Source organism: Bolinopsis microptera, chromosome 3 (genome assembly GCF_026151205.1).
Source record: "Bolinopsis microptera isolate Bmic1 chromosome 3, MBARI_Bmic_1.0, whole genome shotgun sequence".
Taxonomy (NCBI): domain Eukaryota; kingdom Metazoa; phylum Ctenophora; class Tentaculata; order Lobata; family Bolinopsidae; genus Bolinopsis; species Bolinopsis microptera.
Genome location: NC_087074.1, coordinates 10,972,603 through 10,993,458, shown reverse-complemented (window position 1 = coordinate 10,993,458; position 20,856 = coordinate 10,972,603). Strand labels below are relative to the sequence as shown.

Below are 20,856 nucleotides of genomic sequence, written 5' to 3'. Positions count from 1 at the left end.
TCGGTCGCACACACGGTCGCACACACAGTCGCAAAGCTACCATATTAAAAAAAAACCTCGATCGCTAACCCTTGTCCTTGACTCTTTTGTGCCTTCGGCACTTTGAGTCATGGATCGGGAAAAAATGCTAAATTAGGTTAATGGTAGTGGTACACTTGCCTTGTGAGCAATTAAATGTCGTATAATAAGTATAATTTTCTGTAAACTCCTTCCCTGCAACTTGAGGCTCCTTACTCACTACCGATACAGGTAGCGCATATATTTTAAAATAATAAACCGAGTTCAAATTGACACGGTTACAAAAAAGGTATAATCATTTAAAACACCATCACTATTTTATACGACTCAATGGATTTGGAGAAAAATTAAAATAATGAGGGACACAGACTGAATATGTCGGATGATTCATGGAATAGTTCAGGTAATTTCGTTAAACTCGGCATTTAAAGGTATTTAAGATATCCGGATATCAAGATATAATTGGCACGATTTAATTTTAAGTTGGCCATGTTCGTATGCTCATAAGTCTCAAATCATACTGTCTGACCAATTTTTTGCCGCGCCCAAAATGAATCTCGGATCAACTTGTTCCGGATGGAATTTTCGCAGCATTTCAGGGTTGACAGGGCATATTATATTTATACACATTATAATAGACATTATAATATATTATAGGTTTGTCGCAAGGGGAAGATTAAAATAGGGTGAACACTAATTTCTGCCAGATAATTTAGGTCGCAGATAAAATGAGGTATTTATAACCTGCTCATATGATTAACCAACAACACAAGGAAGGTGGTTAACCATGTCAGAGCGGCTGACTGTGAGTGATGTGAGCAAATGTGTAAAAGTGAACAAAAGTATTTATATAATGAAATGAAATGAAATGAAATGAAATGAAATGAAATGAAATGAAATGAAATGAAATGAAATGAAATGAAATGAAATGAAATGAAATGAAATGAAATAAATAATAACAAATAATAAATAAATATAAAAGGTAAATTGTATATTTACAAGAAGTCCGGAGGAGAATTTAGGGTGAAAATGCTTTGAAAAGTACCCTAATATAAGTTATGAACCTGAACCAAAATATCATCTATCAGAGATTTGACAAAGGTTTTGACGTTCATTGAAGTAGTTTGACCTACTCCAAACACTGTTAGTTTTTAGTGTTCAAGCACATTTCTAACTGTCAGGATTTGCAAATACATTAAATAGAAATGCACGAATTAGGTCAGAAATGCAGCCATACCCGGGAGCGTTTATTCACAGATTTAAAGTTAAACAGATTTGTCTGATTTGTTGAGTTGAAGCTTTATGGTCAAGTTCGGAGACAACCTGTACATTTTTTACTTTTTTAGAAGTGTGTGGTGGAGCCAGCTCAACACAGACTGAAACTCCCTGATTATATGGCTGACAAGACATTTTTCAGGACTTTCTCTGAGTAAAAAAAAAAAATTAAAAGGTTGAACGGTTGAGCCGATACAGGTGGTATTAAACAAACCCTTAAAAGGTGGAGATTTAAGGTGGAGACTGGCTCTGGTTGAAGAAACTTTTGATTAAGGTGGAAAAGGTTATTGGTAACACAAACTACATCAAATTTGCAATATGATGGTTTTATCAATATTTTATCTAAGTGCTCAACCGAGGTGGAGAAATTAAATGCACTTTTCAAATCTGCTCAACCGGGGGTGGAGAAAGGTTTAGAGAGTTCTAGGTTAGCTAGAAAGTTGCGTCTCGGCCTTTTCTACTTCCCGTTAAATTTTGTTTTTGCCATTGACGCTCAACAGGGTGGAGATCTTTCATTAAGAAACAGTAAAAAGCCTGTCAAACATGCCTAAATTCATTGGTTTTATCACTAATTCTAATCTGCTCTGTTAACTGCTACTGTAGGGGATCATAAAACTGTCACCCCTTCTGTTTTAAAGCAAAGTGTTCTAGCAAATGAAAAAACTATCAAAGTTGTGAAAAGGTGCTCAACAAGGTGGAGAAATTGTTGATTAAACATCAAAACATTAAAAAATGCATTAAAACTGGCCCACCGGGTTGAGTTGAGCTTTGGCAGTTGATTTCTGGAAGGAATAACATTGGGTGACCCTTTAGCATGTATACAACTCATCAAACTAGCCATCAACCACTCAACCGCGGTGGAGAACCTTGACTTCTGAGGTCAAATTTACGCCCAAATTTGCCAAATTTGAGTCTCCACCTATGTTGAGTGTACTTTTCAGCAAGGATGCCTTGTAATATGAGTTGGTAGATGATTTAGAATCATTGGTATCGCAAATGGACTGCCACAGTCACTCTACAGCTCCTAAACTACAGAATAACAGATTTTGAACTGCATGTTATGCTGTCTCCACCTCGGTTGAGCCGATTCTGAGGATCCTATTCTATGAAATATGATTGGTATAACCCATAATATTAAATATTAGGACTTTGGAGCAATTAAAAAGCATGAGAGGGTAAGTTCTAGTCACTTATATTAGCTCATGTAGTCAGTGAGCTGCTCCACCTGTGTTGAGCAGACAAACCTGCTCAACCGGCACTTTTTGAGTACCCACCTGTCTTACGTAACTTTAAATTGTGAAATTTGGAGTAAATATTTTTTTCATAAGTGATTTACAGCTCCTTTATTTTTGTAATTTTCAGGTGGCCACTGTCTCCACCAAGGTTGAGTTATTTAAATTTTGAACCCAGATATCATTATAGAAAGGTTAGGAGTATAATATCTGAAGAGCCTGTACCCCTTGGACTTTCAGAGGAATTATAATTAATTTTACCGTATATGGCAGTGAAATAAGTGTAATTAGTGACTCATTTTATGTACAGGTTGTCTCCGAACTTGACCTTATGCTTTCGGGTGGAGTTGATAAAGCTGTCAGATCATTATTTTGAGGCAACTATTAACAATTGAACACGGAACAGCTTAAAGAAGATCCACCATCAATATTGACAGGTGATAATTTGGTAGACCCTATAATTGGGTTATGACGCAATGTTCGGATGACACCGAGTTTATCTCCGATCTACAAGATGCGCATAATATTAACATTATTAAATAGTTAATAAATATGACACAGTGTTAAAACTAGTGTGTCAGTAAGTTTGGTATATGTACAGGGTTTTACGATTGACAGTACGCGTGTTTCAAATATTTTAATTTACCTCAACCCAAGTCCTTTTCAGTTTCTCCTTCTCCTCGTCGTCAAACTCGCTCCGCAACAAATCAGATATTGAGTTCAACAAGTAGTTTAGAAACTGAAATTAAACAGTATTAAAATATGTATTAGAACTTGAATTAGAATATTATGTTCAATTCAATAAACATTTCAAAAATGTCAAAAATGATTTACTTCTCCTGGAGGATTACTGGATAGAGAAGCTTGGGACAGCATTCCCTCTTGGTCTTAATGACAAGAAGAAAGGAACGGGCAACATCTCCCAAGATCGGGTTATGAATTATTTTAGTGGACAGATTGCTCGATACAAACGTGGCAGAGGGAATGGAAAGAAGAAAGTTCAGCCTAAGAAGTCTCTGGATACCATAGAGTCTGATATTAACAGGCTGAAAGATAACATCTCTTCAGAACATTCCATATACAAAACATTAAAATGTTATAGCTTATCAGATTTAGACACTCTCTACTCTTTGAGTCAAAATAATTCAGGATTGATTTACAACGTATGTTCCTCTTTCTGTTCAACATTTTCCCCCAAATACCATCAGAACAAATCTGAATCCAGTAATAGAGAATTTATAATTGTTCCATTTAATTGCAAATTCATTGATAATCTTAACCTAAAATCTATTTTCTCTGACACTTCAGTCATTGATTTGCTTCCCATTTTGATTCAGTCTTTTACACCATTACAGATTTATTATGAGTATAATGATCCTATAAGTCTTTCTATTTGTAACTATGCTTCATTCTTAAAGAAACTTTCTATTTCTGATATTAAATCTATTTTAGGTAGTCCATGCGATTGTCACTCCTCCCCTTTCAATTATCCTCCTCATGGACATGTAGTTACTGGTAATTTAGATATTGTTGATAATGTTGAACTTAGGGAAGTACTTTCCTACGGTTGTAAATACAGGATTCCCACATTTAAATCTCCAGATGAGATATATATGTCAGTTACCGAAGCTGTCGATAAATTTATAAAATCAAAAAGTAGAAAGTACTGTCAAAAAGAAGTAAAGTTCAGCGATTGGAAGGAAAAAGTGTTATCAATAGTTTCCAATCGTATTGAATATTACAAGAAAAACTTTCCTGAAACATTTGAAATAAAAGAAAACACACTGGAAAAAGATGATGTTAAAAGAAGTCTTAAATTGCTGAAAAGTAAATACATTATTTGTAGTATCGACAAAGCTTCTGGTAATTTTTCATTTATTTGTAAAAAGTTTTATGTAAAAACTCTTGTCAATGAAATGGGTTTTGATCCTAATACTCTAGAATGTATAGGTAATGATACATATAAACCCTGTAGCGAAGACGAGACTCATTATGTCAATAAAATATCTGAGAGTCTAAAGGAGAGATTTAATGTACAAGTTGAAGATAAAAACTTGCGACTAGCACGCATCTTCTGGAACCCTAAGCTTCATAAGAACCCTTACAAGGCGAGGTTCATTGCAGGTGCCCGTTTTTGCGTTACGAAACAACTTAACGTCCAAGTTAACTGTTGTCTGAAACTTTTGAGGAAATACTTCAAGAAATACTGCGAGGCCATCTACAACAACAGCGGTATAAACATGTTTTGGAGCATAGATTCCTCAAGTGAATTCCTTGAAGCTATCAAAAATAGCGATGTTTATAATATACAAGTTTATGATTTTACTACTCTTTATACCAGATTAGACTTGATTGAAGTAGAGAATATGATTAATGAAGTTGTTGATTTAATATTTTCAGACCGTAACAGATATATTTGTATTTCTAAAAGAGACAGTAATACATGTTTCTTTTCCAATAAAACCTATGATTCTCATGCCTGCTTTAGTCAAGATGACCTAAAAGAGGCTGTTAAATTTATTATTTATAACACTTATGTCGTCTTCGGTGGGATTGTATTCATACAAACCAAGGGTATTCCTATGGGTGGAAATTCAAGTTCCCCTTTAGCTGATCTCACTGTTGGCAAAAAGGAATTTAATTATATGAAACGTTTACTTCAGGAAAAGAAAATGGGATTAGCAAAGATATTATCCAATAATAAACGATATGTTGACGATTTATCTATTATTAACTACCTTTACTTTCATAAATTGATTAAAGATATTTATCCTAATTCATTGGAGATGGAGCGAGCTGGTTCCAATAATAAAATCATTAACTACCTTGATTTAAATATTAATATTTCCACAGAAGGACTAGAAATATCAGTGTATAACAAAACTGATGATTTTAATTTTCATGTTGTATCCCTTACATTTCCTCACAGTAACATCCCAACCGAGGTTGGCTACAACGTTTTTTCAAGTCAAGTTCTTAGATATGGTAATGTCTGCACTAGATTGGATATCTTTACCTCCCATCTTCACAAAATATTCAAAATTCTAATTGATAGAGGATATAGCCGTGATAGACTGATTAAAGGCATTAAACGTTGTCTGAGGAAATATGATAACGTTTTCAGGAAGTTCGGTATTCTAGATGACCGTAACATTATTAAAGAACTCCCCTGATATCTTTTGATTTATTGAAACACGGGTACTAACTCTGCTAAACTGAACAAATTCTGAAACTTAGGTGAATAAGTGTACAACGTGCTAAACCGAAGTTCAGACTGACCAGTGAAAATGGGCGAGCGTACCAAGTGTCATTTTAATTAGAAGTTTTAGTCAGTGATTTATTATTGAAGCTTGTAATTACAATATCTAATACTCCTATAAATACTTTAATTAATTGTTTATCCCGTTCTTCTTTTTCCTTCCTCTTTTCCTTGTCATCCCCTTTAGTTTTAAGATTCTTGCTATAAATGGCTACAGCTAACACTATTAATGCTAAGTACCAAACAACAAGTGGGAGGTGGATCGTTGGTACCATTAAATCGATTTAACACCGCAATTCCAGTCGCAAGCCTGGGACCACTACTAGCATAGTCACAACATCTACAAAGCTGCCATATAGCCTGACTGACAATTTTCTCGACTGACTGACAATGTTTCTTCCTTTTCCCCCATTTAGAATACAAAGATTAGTACATTTTAGCTTATGATTAATATTATATTTTTACCTATAGTTTACCTAGATTACGTCCGTATCATGGTATCAAGTACTGGTGGTCGGTTCTTCCGCCCCGTTGGATACATAATTGATAGCTTTTCTTGATATTGCTCTATAATTACATTTATATCTCTCCCGGCCATTGGTTCCGAGATTTGGTTGATCTTTGTTTTCTTGGGCGCCCTCCTTGAAGTCTTGTTGTTGTACATACATCTCCTGATTTATCCTGTATTTACCTGTTTATTTCATTTTCTGGCGTGAGCTGTCCGCCATGCTACGGTACGAGAAACAGCGGCAGTGCAAGATCCGGTTCTAAGAGATTTTTATGGTCGCGAAGAATCTCGCCAGGCTACATTGCGTCGGTGGGAGAACTATTTAGGTTCATGACATCTAACGCCCGCCCAATCATGGCAGCCCCATGACAATAGCTATAGGTTGATGTCCGACCCGTTGTCCTTGGCCTATCTCGAGTCGTTGGGTCTAGGCGGAAACGCCGAAAGGGATGATGTTACCTTCTTGACTTAAACGTAATGGTAAATTTTTCTCAAAATCCTTGAATAAATGGGTTACCCCTAGTAATGTCTTTTCTAGCACTTTTAGATGTTGCAATGGTAGAGGTTGTCTCACTTGTAACAGTTTTAATCCTGTTAATACATTTAGGAGCAGTACTTTTAATAATGATTTTATCTTTGGACATACAAATTTTATATTTAATTGTAAAACTAATAATAATGTTATTTATGTTATTACCTGTTCTACCTGTAAAAAACAATATGTTGGAGAAACAACTCAACCACTTCATAAAAGAGTCAATGGCCACAGAAATTGTGTCAAAGCCAAATCATCCACATTTTTATATGAACATTTTAATATTCCTGGTCACGTCTTCTCAGATGCTTCCATACAGATTGTAGATTATGTTGATTCTGACATGTCCACCGATGTCAAAAATGATTTACTTCTCCTGGAGGATTACTGGATAGAGAAGCTTGGGACAGCATTCCCTCTTGGTCTTAATGACAAGAAGAAAGGAACGGGCAACATCTCCCAAGATCGGGTTATGAATTATTTTAGTGGACAGATTGCTCGATACAAACGTGGCAGAGGGAATGGAAAGAAGAAAGTTCAGCCTAAGAAGTCTCTGGATACCATAGAGTCTGATATTAACAGGCTGAAAGATAACATCTCTTCAGAACATTCCATATACAAAACATTAAAATGTTATAGCTTATCAGATTTAGACACTCTCTACTCTTTGAGTCAAAATAATTCAGGATTGATTTACAACGTATGTTCCTCTTTCTGTTCAACATTTTCCCCCAAATACCATCAGAACAAATCTGAATCCAGTAATAGAGAATTTATAATTGTTCCATTTAATTGCAAATTCATTGATAATCTTAACCTAAAATCTATTTTCTCTGACACTTCAGTCATTGATTTGCTTCCCATTTTGATTCAGTCTTTTACACCATTACAGATTTATTATGAGTATAATGATCCTATAAGTCTTTCTATTTGTAACTATGCTTCATTCTTAAAGAAACTTTCTATTTCTGATATTAAATCTATTTTAGGTAGTCCATGCGATTGTCACTCCTCCCCTTTCAATTATCCTCCTCATGGACATGTAGTTACTGGTAATTTAGATATTGTTGATAATGTTGAACTTAGGGAAGTACTTTCCTACGGTTGTAAATACAGGATTCCCACATTTAAATCTCCAGATGAGATATATATGTCAGTTACCGAAGCTGTCGATAAATTTATAAAATCAAAAAGTAGAAAGTACTGTCAAAAAGAAGTAAAGTTCAGCGATTGGAAGGAAAAAGTGTTATCAATAGTTTCCAATCGTATTGAATATTACAAGAAAAACTTTCCTGAAACATTTGAAATAAAAGAAAACACACTGGAAAAAGATGATGTTAAAAGAAGTCTTAAATTGCTGAAAAGTAAATACATTATTTGTAGTATCGACAAAGCTTCTGGTAATTTTTCATTTATTTGTAAAAAGTTTTATGTAAAAACTCTTGTCAATGAAATGGGTTTTGATCCTAATACTCTAGAATGTATAGGTAATGATACATATAAACCCTGTAGCGAAGACGAGACTCATTATGTCAATAAAATATCTGAGAGTCTAAAGGAGAGATTTAATGTACAAGTTGAAGATAAAAACTTGCGACTAGCACGCATCTTCTGGAACCCTAAGCTTCATAAGAACCCTTACAAGGCGAGGTTCATTGCAGGTGCCCGTTTTTGCGTTACGAAACAACTTAACGTCCAAGTTAACTGTTGTCTGAAACTTAAATGAGGAAATACTTCAAGAAATACTGCGAGGCCATCTACAACAACAGCGGTATAAACATGTTTTGGAGCATAGATTCCTCAAGTGAATTCCTTGAAGCTATCAAAAATAGCGATGTTTATAATATACAAGTTTATGATTTTACTACTCTTTATACCAGATTAGACTTGATTGAAGTAGAGAATATGATTAATGAAGTTGTTGATTTAATATTTTCAGACCGTAACAGATATATTTGTATTTCTAAAAGAGACAGTAATACATGTTTCTTTTCCAATAAAACCTATGATTCTCATGCCTGCTTTAGTCAAGATGACCTAAAAGAGGCTGTTAAATTTATTATTTATAACACTTATGTCGTCTTCGGTGGGATTGTATTCATACAAACCAAGGGTATTCCTATGGGTGGAAATTCAAGTTCCCCTTTAGCTGATCTCACTGTTGGCAAAAAGGAATTTAATTATATGAAACGTTTACTTCAGGAAAAGAAAATGGGATTAGCAAAGATATTATCCAATAATAAACGATATGTTGACGATTTATCTATTATTAACTACCTTTACTTTCATAAATTGATTAAAGATATTTATCCTAATTCATTGGAGATGGAGCGAGCTGGTTCCAATAATAAAATCATTAACTACCTTGATTTAAATATTAATATTTCCACAGAAGGACTAGAAATATCAGTGTATAACAAAACTGATGATTTTAATTTTCATGTTGTATCCCTTACATTTCCTCACAGTAACATCCCAACCGAGGTTGGCTACAACGTTTTTTCAAGTCAAGTTCTTAGATATGGTAATGTCTGCACTAGATTGGATATCTTTACCTCCCATCTTCACAAAATATTCAAAATTCTAATTGATAGAGGATATAGCCGTGATAGACTGATTAAAGGCATTAAACGTTGTCTGAGGAAATATGATAACGTTTTCAGGAAGTTCGGTATTCTAGATGACCGTAACATTAGTAAAGAACTCCCCTGATATCTTTTGATTTATTGAAACACGGGTACTAACTCTGCTAAACTGAACAAATTCTGAAACTTAGGTGAATAAGTGTACAACGTGCTAAACCGAAGTTCAGACTGACCAGTGAAAATGGGCGAGCGTACCAAGTGTCATTTTAATTAGAAGTTTTAGTCAGTGATTTATTATTGAAGCTTGTAATTACAATATCTAATACTCCTATAAATACTTTAATTAATTGTTTATCCCGTTCTTCTTTTTCCTTCCTCTTTTCCTTGTCATCCCCTTTAGTTTTAAGATTCTTGCTATAAATGGCTACAGCTAACACTATTAATGCTAAGTACCAAACAACAAGTGGGAGGTGGATCGTTGGTACCATTAAATCGATTTAACACCGCAATTCCAGTCGCAAGCCTGGGACCACTACTAGCATAGTCACAACATCTACAAAGCTGCCATATAGCCTGACTGACAATTTTCTCGACTGACTGACAATGTTTCTTCCTTTTCCCCCATTTAGAATACAAAGATTAGTACATTTTAGCTTATGATTAATATTATATTTTTACCTATAGTTTACCTAGATTCAGAAACTGAAATTAAACGGTTTCCAGTTAATCGAGTTTAACAGATATAATAATTCAGAAACTGAAATTAAACGGTCTGAACTCTGCTTTTAAACGATCGCGTTATCGACGTGGGTATCGAGTTAACTTTAAATTATGCTAAAAATATGAAATAACTCTTGAAATTAGCGTTTTAGAGAGTAATTTTGTCTTTCAGCTACTATACTTTCACATTTGTGGCTAAAATATCTCATATCTATACAGTATACACTTATTTTCATTGTTCAACCATCGATCTTGTGTGTTTGTTCCAAAGGGTGTAGTGCAAGTGGAATTATTATTCACACAAAAATTTGTAAATCACAATCTTAAATCTTCAGGATAGAGTACCACATACTATATAAATTTGTTCATTAAAACCACCGGTACCTTCCAGCAAGGGTCTCGTGTCAAACGTAATAACACGTGTCATGTTTTCATTCGCAAAATACATAATTAATCTGTAATTAATCTGTCACGTACATGAAATGAGTTGCAGTGTTATGACTCCAACGTGGTGGACAGACGACACGTTTAACTCATAGACTCGTAGACGGCACTTTTAACACATTGTATCGATTTATGTCCACAAACAGGAATTTCAAATTTCATAAATTTGGTAGAAACTTAGAAATGGCCCAGAACAAATTTCCACAACTACCGAGTAATTGAAGCGCAAAAGCACATGTAATCATTACAAACCAATCCACCCTCACTCTTTCAAACACAAGGAAATATCTTATAAAGTAACCTCGTGAGCGTCCTGCTGGAGGAAGTTGTTGTAGTTCTCATTCTCTTTCCGTAATCTGGAGATAAACTTCTTCGGAGCGTATATACCTGTCCTCTTCTTCTGTGAGGTAATACTGCTGTACAGCTCGTATAGACAGTACAGCAGATTCTCCTTCCTAGGCTTCTCTAACGGCACTTTCAATACCTGAACCAATTAATAACTGTATTGACTGACAAAAAAGAAGAAATTTATGATTTGTTTCGCTATCTTGCGACCCCTAGTGTCAATAATCGAACATTTCCGGGAAATTGATATCTACATAGCAATTTAGAATTAAAAAATCCTGACCAGTTAGGGTAGAAATTAGGGTGAGGATAGACTTCAGAGACCCTAAGCTAACTCAAATTTGTTAAAATTGTCTACCCTAATGTCTACCCCTAGTGGTCAGGCTTCTCGGATACTGCCCAATTTGGTTGCTCAATTCAATAGAATAAAAAGTTTTAAATTCTAACACCACTGACTTCCGGCTCTATTCAAGAGTGAGAAGCTACACAACAAAAAGGTTACAAAAACAATGGGATAAAAACAACTACATATTTATCACCAAGCCGCGCGTGACGTGTTACTTTAATTGTAGTAGTGTACTGCTGCCAACTGATTCACGGTTTATACTTCCAGTTTAGTCAGTTGTGTAGGGAAATAGTTATATGGTGCTTTGTTGTTAAAAACATATTTTACCAATCTGTAGTATCTTTTTTTAAATTTTTTCCCTCGTGTACTTGATCAAGATTGCATCTTACATTGGATATAGACTCGTCCTATCATTTCTCTAACAATATTGTACAGTAATATCAATCTGTTCCATTGCCTAATTATCATAAAAACAGAGTAAAACTAGTGCAAAAAGTTATAATGTAAAGAAAAATAATTAAGGCAGCATAGAATGATTCTGCAGTAGTTTCAGTGTAGCTTAGTGTGTAACTACTAACTAGTAACTGTGCACTTTTATGTGAGTTTGTGACTTCAAGTGCATAATATTTAGTTATTATGAAATATGATTTTAATGTTTTTCTGAGAAGGACCTAAAAATGTGATTGTTGTAGCTACTAGATATTATGTGCATAAACTTGAAAAATCTGTTCAATTGGACAAAAAGAGCTCATATTATGGCTCCTATTATGTCATGTGATGGTTAGTTTGGTATTGGAGTTGGACACACCCAGTACCCACTATTCTATTTGAAGATATCCAAGTGAGCCAACCGATATTCTCCGTACCATAAAAAGAGCTTTGCAATAACCACCATGTCAATGTCGGGGTTTGATCCTGGTATTATTTGGCGTGATTTTGATCAGACTAAATTGTAGATGCTGATCATTTAATTTTTTAATGCTGTCAGTTTACAAATTTTATGCTTCACTGCAATACTTCACTGCGTTACTACTTTAATTTCTGCTAATACTAAAGTAAAGGTCAGTCGACATGGGTCGGACGGCATGAAAACCAGACCTTATATGGACGCTCCTGCAGAGTGCAGAGTGTGCAGACCTTACTTACTGTAATATTGACGTACAACTTGTGCATGTGGTCTTTAAAATGAGGAAGTTGTTGCATAAGCAAGTTTTATAGTTTTTTTAAATCTTACCATTACCATTTAACTTAAAGTTCTCTTTGACCTCAAAATATAGAAGTTAAACAGTTTATAGATACTGAGATAGTTTGGTCATGAATTTTCAAGCAAAAAACTTGTTCAAATGTTCATTGTTCATCCAAGATATATAATGAGGCCACTGAATAAAAGCTGTATCTTATGTTCAAAGTTGTAACCACCACACTGATATCCTAACTGCAGGTCCGATGCTAATGAGAAAACAGATGGGGAAGGAACTGGAAGAATTCGCCCTGAACACCTCAGGTCACGGTCTGAGACAGGTGTTCCACGGCCACCGCGCCCTCATCAGACTTGTATTCTTCGTGCTGTGGGTCAGCGCCGTCACCTTCTGTATCTTCAGAGCCTCTCTCAGCGTCAGAAAGTACCTTGCTGGAGCTACTACCAGCAGGTATGAGATGCACCCTGCCTCTGCAGCGGCTATCATGAAGTTCCCCACAATCACTGCTTGTAACAAGAACAAAATAAGGAAGACTTATCTGGACGACAAGCCGGAGCTCAAGGATTGGTGGCGAGGTGTGTCTAATTTCAACTTCGAACTGCTTCATTCACTGAATTGGAACAGCCCAGAGATGGTCAAACACGAGAACGAGACTTACGCGGAACTACTGCGCAGCGCTCAAATGCACAACGACACATTCATCACTTGCACACAAGGACACATGAGATACTGTGATAAAACAGACATGGGGCTAGACTACTACGAGCGGGATGTGGAGTTTGTGAGTGGTAGTTGTTTCAGGATCAACCCAGCAGGAACCCTGCACGGCAAGAGTGGTGACTACGGTGTGTTATCCCTCATCTTCCTCGCTGACAGAGACGAGTACTCGGACCCACGTGACAATGTAGGCTGGGTGCTAGCCACTCACGAGTCAGAGAGATACGGAGCTTCAGTAAACAATGGTATACACATCTCACCGGGGTACGCCTACTACATTAACCTGGACACCATGAACATACGCGCGAGTAAGGAGCACTGTGCGGAGAAACAGGGGGTGCGGTCTGGGTATGGCAGGTACGATCAGTCAACTTGTTTGTTGGATTGCAGGGACAGGATGCTGAACAGGACATGTGGGTGTCTGAACACTACTCCACCCCTGAACGATGTGTACAACTACACTGAGTGTACCCTGAAGGAGGTCGCTGATTGCAGTCTACACGCTTACTTACAGTAGGTTCCATAATAAAACAGTTATATGGTACTAGCAATAATATAGGAATATAGGAATATACTATTAACGTATACTAGTAATAAAGTAATATAATAGTACTAGTAATATAGTAATAATATTATTCCTATATTACTAATATAGGAATATGATAGTAGTACTAGTAGTATAGTAATAAAGTTATAAAGCTGTAGAGCTCGCCAACCCGAGCAGCATCGAGGTTAACTGTCTCTAACTACATAGCCTCAACGAATGTAATGGATTCATAGAGTTGTTATAATTTACAATACGATATACTATAAAGTGTACAGACACTATTACCATGGGGGTATTTGATGTGTAAGTTACTTAACTATTTAGTTTTTACTATTTAACAGTTCGCTTGTGCGGACTTTGCTCTTATTTACGATGCTATTCATTCATTTCATCATTTCAACATGGTCATTGGTCAACGTAATATTATGAGCGCTTAAGGGGGCAGGGGGGGGGGGGGTCTTTATGAAATTTCTCTCGAAATTGATTTTATAGTTGTTTCTGATAGAGGGGAGTGATATCTATCTGCTGCTTTTGGTCCCATGGAAAAATATTGTTCCTAGCCGAATTTATTGCCGGTCAAAGGTCAGCGTGCATGTGTAATTGTATTGCGCCTATCTTAAAATTCTGATCGAATGGAATCTTTTAAATGGTCCTTAGAACATATCCTGAAAGTTTCAAGGTGATGCTCAAAAAATGTAGGAGGAGAATTTTAGACTCGATTTTCAGGGCGCGCGATTGAAAATCGCTCGCGCAATACAATTACACATGCACGCTGACCTTTGACCGGCAATAAATTCGGCTAGGAACAATATTTTTCCATGGGACCAAAAGCAGCAGATAGATATCACTCCCCTCTATCAGAAACAACTATAAAATCAATTTCGAGAGAAATTTCATAAAGACCCCCCCCTGCCCCCTGGCCTTAACTGTTGGACAAGTGATGCAAGTTAAACTGCTAGAAGATATAATAAACGTTTATCAAATTTGATGTAAACCTACAAACGATCTAAGCTCAGTCCTTCAAGTTAACGATATAATGAGTTATTAATTACTAAAACCTAGATCTTTCCAGGTATGTGCTAGAGTTTGCGGACGTGAACACAGAACACCACAACTGTGATTGTGACATTGAAGCCTGTATTTACACAGTCTTTAGGAGCACTGTTACAGCTCACCCTATCCCAGAAACCGAGATCATCTACAAACTCAACACCTGGAAAACTCGTCCTTCACACAAACAAAAGTTCAAACGTTTCCTCAACTACACCGTCAAGGACGTGGCAAGGAACATGGCTAAAGTGGACATTTTCTTCGGTTCCAGTTCCATTACTGATGTGGAAGAGGTGGTGGCGTATGATTTTGATAACTTGTTGGGTGACATTGGGGGTGTTATGGGGCTGTTTTTGGGGGCTAGTATTTTCACCACAATGGAGTTATTTACCTTGCTGATTAACATGCTTTCAATTGTGTACCAGTGGAAAGTGAGACCAATGTTACACCCCGAGAGGAGAAAGTTCACTATTATCTCCGAGACTAATTTGTAGTATATCAATAACGCATTAGTTGTTGTGCAGTATATGATTTTAACTAATACAGATGATGAGATATCCTTTCAGACAATTACAGTAAATTCGATGTTTAATAATCCATGATGAAAGAAACATGATTTCCTCATGCATGAAAATATCTTCATTCCTTGTTTAATATTTTCCTACAAACATTGTTTAATTGGTTATAATATTAGACACGCGGGTTTCATCCGATGTGCTTGTTGTAAATATGTCGTCTTTAAAAGTTGGCCCCGGAGGGCCTACCAGTAGAAGATGTACACTTGCTAATATAAAAAAGAAGAGGTTGTAATTTACCTTGTCTCGGAAGGGTTTGCAGTAGAAGAGGGCTTGTAGGACCGAGTTACAATAGCAGGTGTTCCCGAAGTTGACGAGCCCGTAGTAATGCTCGTTTAGGGGATACTCGGCCCCGATGTCACGCTCCAGCTGAGAGCTGGTCCCTCCCATCACACCACACCACCTGAACACATTTCGGTGGGAAACAACCACACTGTAATATATTGGCGGGAAACTATCCAACTTTTAACTTTTGGAGTGATGCTAACTGTCTGCAAATAACTTTATGAACAGTCTTCATTTTTACGTTTTTAAAATTTTTACATTTCGAATTTTTTTCAGGACATGAAATTACCTCCTATGTTCGGAATGAGGACCACGGTAGTTTAAAAAATCGTGTGTGAACTTCAACTCAGCAGCAACATCGCCTCCCCTCTTCCATCAACCATTTGTAGGCATAGCTAGTGTTTTTAAGGTTATTTATTAATATAAATCTAACTATCATTACAGAGGGTTGATCCCCCGGTTGATCAATAGTAAAATTTTTAGCTTTTTTCTGTCTGAGTTCACCTCTGCAGTACTCACATTCATAACATTATCATACAATTGCAATTTTTATATGGGTAATAATATAAACCACTTACACTCTATCGAAATTATTATTGAAAATCGCAAATCAATTTTAACCTCGACAGTCACCCAGTTGTTATAGAAAAACGAGCCACCAGTATTACAATAAGTTATTATTCAGTAGAAAACTCAAATGATGTAATTCAAGAAATCGTAGACACAATGTAACTCATATCTTGCAGCGATTGTTCAAGGAAATGAACGACATCCTAATTTATAAATTAGTCTGGTGCGGCGAACTATTAGTTTTGCTAAAGTAGAATTGATCTCAGAGTTTATCTTGATACCAGTTCTCTAGTGGGCCTGTACCACCCAAGAAGTCTTATATACACAAGGAGAGATTTTTATTGCAACTCTGTAAGAGCTGAAATCTACTCGGTTACATTTAATCGGATGATTTGTAGAAATTGTCTAAGAAAGTGTTACTTCTCTCTTCTTTCTTTTGCTTCTGTGTGTCCGTGATATCAAAGTAGTTGTATATGTTGTAATTTTGTGCCCAAAACTGGTGGAATTCGTCAAATGTGTGCCGACCTAAAAAATGTGTTTTAGATAAGAATAACTGAAACAATATCAAACAGCTGTCTTGAATTTTCAGAGGACATGATACTTTCTCAGCCATTGCGTGTTCTTCAAAGTACAGGAACAAGGTACTGTCAACAAACTTCATGCTCTTCTGACTGATCACAATAAAATAACATTAAAGAATCGCAGATGTAACATAAAAGTTTGATATTGTTTTAGTGAGTGGCTACCTTTAACTACCATAAGATCAATGACTCGAATATCAGTCACGTTCTTGTTTTTCAGGAACTCCTTTTTCAATTGTTTTCTAGCCGTAGCTATCGGGATCTGTGGATCAGTATTGATTAAGGCTAGGGAAAATATATTAATAGTCCGGTTTCACAGGATGTAACAGGTAAATCATCATGCCTTATTAGGCTGGAACTAGGGAACTGCACCCTAAACTATCAATGACTAGGAGCCACTTTTAGAATATCACAAAGTGTTATCAAAAATTTATTTATTTAACAGCTTACATCCATCATGTGAGATCTCATTGTCCATTCCATCTCACGATAAAAATCCCGATACAAAGCAGTTACTCCTGAAATACATGATTTGGTTCAATTGTCTGAGAGAATAAAAATTAGAGCAATTTATTAAACATTTTTTAATTTATAACTGCTCTTTATTCCTGAGACTTACGTTTATGAAACGTATTTTAACTTATAAATACCTCTTCTTGCTTCTTCAGGAGTTTTCGAAAGAATAGGTCTAACAATGCGAGTTGTAACTTGCCTACTCATCACTATTGGGGATATTAATCAATCACAATCAAACATCAAATTGCAAACTTGCTTTGAGTTGTAATTCAATCAAGATAAGAATATTGCTAATTTGAATCGCTTTGAGTTATTACATATCTGCAAAAGGATATATTGAACAGAGGGTTGGAGGAAGGTCTAGAAAAGCTAGTCTAGTTAACTAATATCTTCATTAAGATAAAAAAGTACACTTTAGGGTTTATTCTATTCTGTGCAGCATGATGTACATTATTCAAAAATCGAATATTTCAGACCACGCCCATATAATATTAAATCACCTATATTGTTCTTTCCAAACATACTAGACCCAATTATCTTAAATGTCTGTAGATAATAAATTGCTGCTAAATCTGATCTGAAAAAATGAGGCAAAATGGATATGAAATGACGAAGTTAGCAAGCAATTTGTGTATCTTGTTACCAGAATTGATTGGGTGATTATGTGACACAACACCTTAACTGGGCTTCATTCACCATTTAACGGGTCACCTAATCACGTGATCAGGTCAGCCAATCACCGGATCACACGTAATGAATAAACTTGTTATGCTTCATATCTCAGTCATCTGAAAATCTAGACCTCTCAATTTTTCAGGACAAACGTAATTCGAATGGCCAAACACAATTCAATAAAGTTTTGCTCGATTCGATTATCAGAACTATCAAATAAATGCGAAAATGAACCTCCATTCGAACAAAATGAACATGAATATTCTTTGATTTAACATATTTCTCAAATGAGTGGTAGTAAGTCATACCAAAAAGAATTACCTCAATCAGACAATCAGTGACTGAGCTGTAAAGGCGAGCGTATGTAACGTTACTTGTGGCCCACCCTGCAGTTTCAAAAAGTAGTCGCTAAAACGCCAGAGTTAATTATTCATCTCAAAGGAATGTAATCGTATTCTCATCACATACCTTCCCTTCTCAACATCCAAGTCTGCTATTTTTACAGCACTATTACTCTTCAATCCTCTTTCTCCTCTAAGAGTGATGACTGTGGTTCTCAAGAGGTCAAGTATGGCTATTTTGCATCTAAATAAGATGCCTGTGTTAACTAGAATTAATTAGTATTAATTAGTTTATTTCAAACAATGTAGTCCATTCAATCGGATGCTTGGCAAGTGGAGAAAAACAGACAGGCCTAGACGATAGTTTAAGTCGTTCTAAAGATCTGCAGCTGTGCCAAATTGGTGGAGTTGAGGTCACGTTTAGAGCTAACAATAGCCAAGTACCATTAATCTCTGAGAAACCCTCACAGTCGTCTCAGCATGATAATCAGGCTAGGAAGCTGCAATTGACAGTTAACTGAGGAAAGGCCCTGAATCTTGTATGCAGCCGTTCAGTAGACACACATTAAAGTGAACTGGAACCATAGTGATTAATGTTTTTCCTTCCTCCGCTTTAGGTCAATCGTGGACCGTGGCTGGGAGAGGTTGAGAGCCTCAAACCAGCACTCTCGTCCTGGCTGCAGTGAGGCGCTTTATCATCCAGTCTATCAATGGAGCCAGTTTTTCCTCTACCCATGTCCAGCTTATTTTTACAGCAAAAAGAAACAAAAGAATCGATAAAAAGAAAAATCCTCAACTTGATAGGAAGAAAGTAGCAAAAAATTATGTTTGTGTTGAATGAAACAGTCTCAAGGCAAAACAGAAAGTCTATTTTTGGCAACTGACCCAATTTAAAGCAAATCAAAGTCAAGCAAACTTTAAACAATGAAATCAGGAAAACCTTAGATTTGCTCATTTGAGTCACAGCAAAAAAATCTAGAAAAATATAAATTCTTTACATCAAAAAATTAAGAATGACAAGATATTGACTTCATAAAGTGAAGTATTAATAAAATGATGGTATAGTACTGATCATGTTTATTATGACTGTGCCAAACTATGAATAGCAAATAAAATCAAATAATAATATCACAAAACATCATCACACATCATTATAAATATTTCTACGAAAATTAAAAATAAAAAATAAAATTATAGGTTCAAAGACTATGTAATATTAATGATTAACTACTTCGTGGGTACAGAGGAAAGAAGACTGACATCAAACATGACACCCTCTATCAAAAATCTCGTACAACCATTTCCGTTACCTATGTTTTGTGCTCTGCTAACTGTAACACTTGAATTGATTGTGCTCTTCCAGTCTTCCAATTGCACTACTTGATTTGATTGTATGTATATATTGTTTAAATGATATTAACTACTTTCCATTAATTTAGGTCAATAAAACGTTTATTAGCAACATTGGGATTGAACTTAAAATATTCATCATGATTTGCTTTATTCCTTTCGAAATTAGTTGTAGGTTTACAACCTACCAAGACGCGCGCCGGGTTGGACTCGTCGACGGTCCAATATATGGAAAAGATATTTTACGAGTATCACCGGTTAAGAAATTAGGCGAAGTAGCACGGGCGGGTCAGTTTATTTTGCAAAAATTGAAAGCTTGTTTAGCTTGCCTCGTTTTATTTTTCTCGCTCATACGATTCATAATTAATTCATTGTTGTTTTATTTGTTGTTCGAGACCAAAGTAAAATGAAGGTTGACGCGTTGACTTTAGTATTTAATTTTAGCTTTTATTCACTTCCAGCGTCCACCTTAATGCTTAATCTTTACCTAGCCATGAGTCTAATATATTCGCGTACTGCATGACGCGCTTGTTTCACAAATAATATAGACTGTGCCGCTTTCGTGCTTCGGCGGTCGCGCGCTATACTTTAACGGGTGATACTCGTAAAATATCTGTTCCATACTCGGCGCGCGTCCTGGTAGGTTGTAAACCTACAAGCTATACTACAAGCGAGAGTGGAGAGGGCTCTGGTTAGAGCAATGTTCACATAGCCATGTGTTTGTAGCGCGATGCGTTACTGTGCCGCGCCGCGCACCAATCACCAATGAGGCTTCTCACAGCTAGATCGGCGAAATGCGCTACTGTGCCGCGCCGAGCTGCCATGAATTGACATCGTCAATTAACCATGTGTATACGCGTACTGCGTGACGCGCTTGTTTCACAAGTTGCGCGCTACTGCAAGTGAGAGGGCTCTGGTTAGAGCAAGTGAAAATAGTATAAAGATTTGTAGCACTTTAACTTAAAATACTTACCATAAAAATAAAAATTAGCATTTACAAATGTTACAGGTTACTGGGCCGCGCTCAGCCTGTCATTCCGCCTAATCTCTATTGTTTATAAACATGATAGCCTGAGGTCCCCAGGTAATGACAAATGTACACAGAACGGTCAAAATCTAATCGCCACCCGCGTTTTGGTGGATTATACACTTACAAGTCCTTGCTACACGTTGTATACCTCTCTCG

At 36.2% G+C, this 20,856-nt stretch overlaps 1 protein-coding gene across 1 annotated transcript in view; it reads right to left on the bottom strand.

Moving 5' to 3' along the window:
• The window catches only part of LOC134812122 (ubiquitin carboxyl-terminal hydrolase 46-like), a 100,280-nt gene that overhangs the window by 2,829 nt on the left and 76,595 nt on the right, over positions 1-20,856 (bottom strand). Inside the window, exons 2-5 of the mRNA XM_063819316.1 lie at positions 15,930-16,035; positions 15,596-15,758; positions 10,878-11,060; positions 3,172-3,264 (exon numbers count right to left, since the gene is read on the bottom strand). Of these exons, the coding sequence (XP_063675386.1) occupies positions 3,172-3,264; positions 10,878-11,060; positions 15,596-15,745 (426 nt within the window). The 5' untranslated portion in view covers positions 15,746-15,758; positions 15,930-16,035. The remainder of the gene's footprint in view (positions 1-3,171; positions 3,265-10,877; positions 11,061-15,595; positions 15,759-15,929; positions 16,036-20,856) is intronic.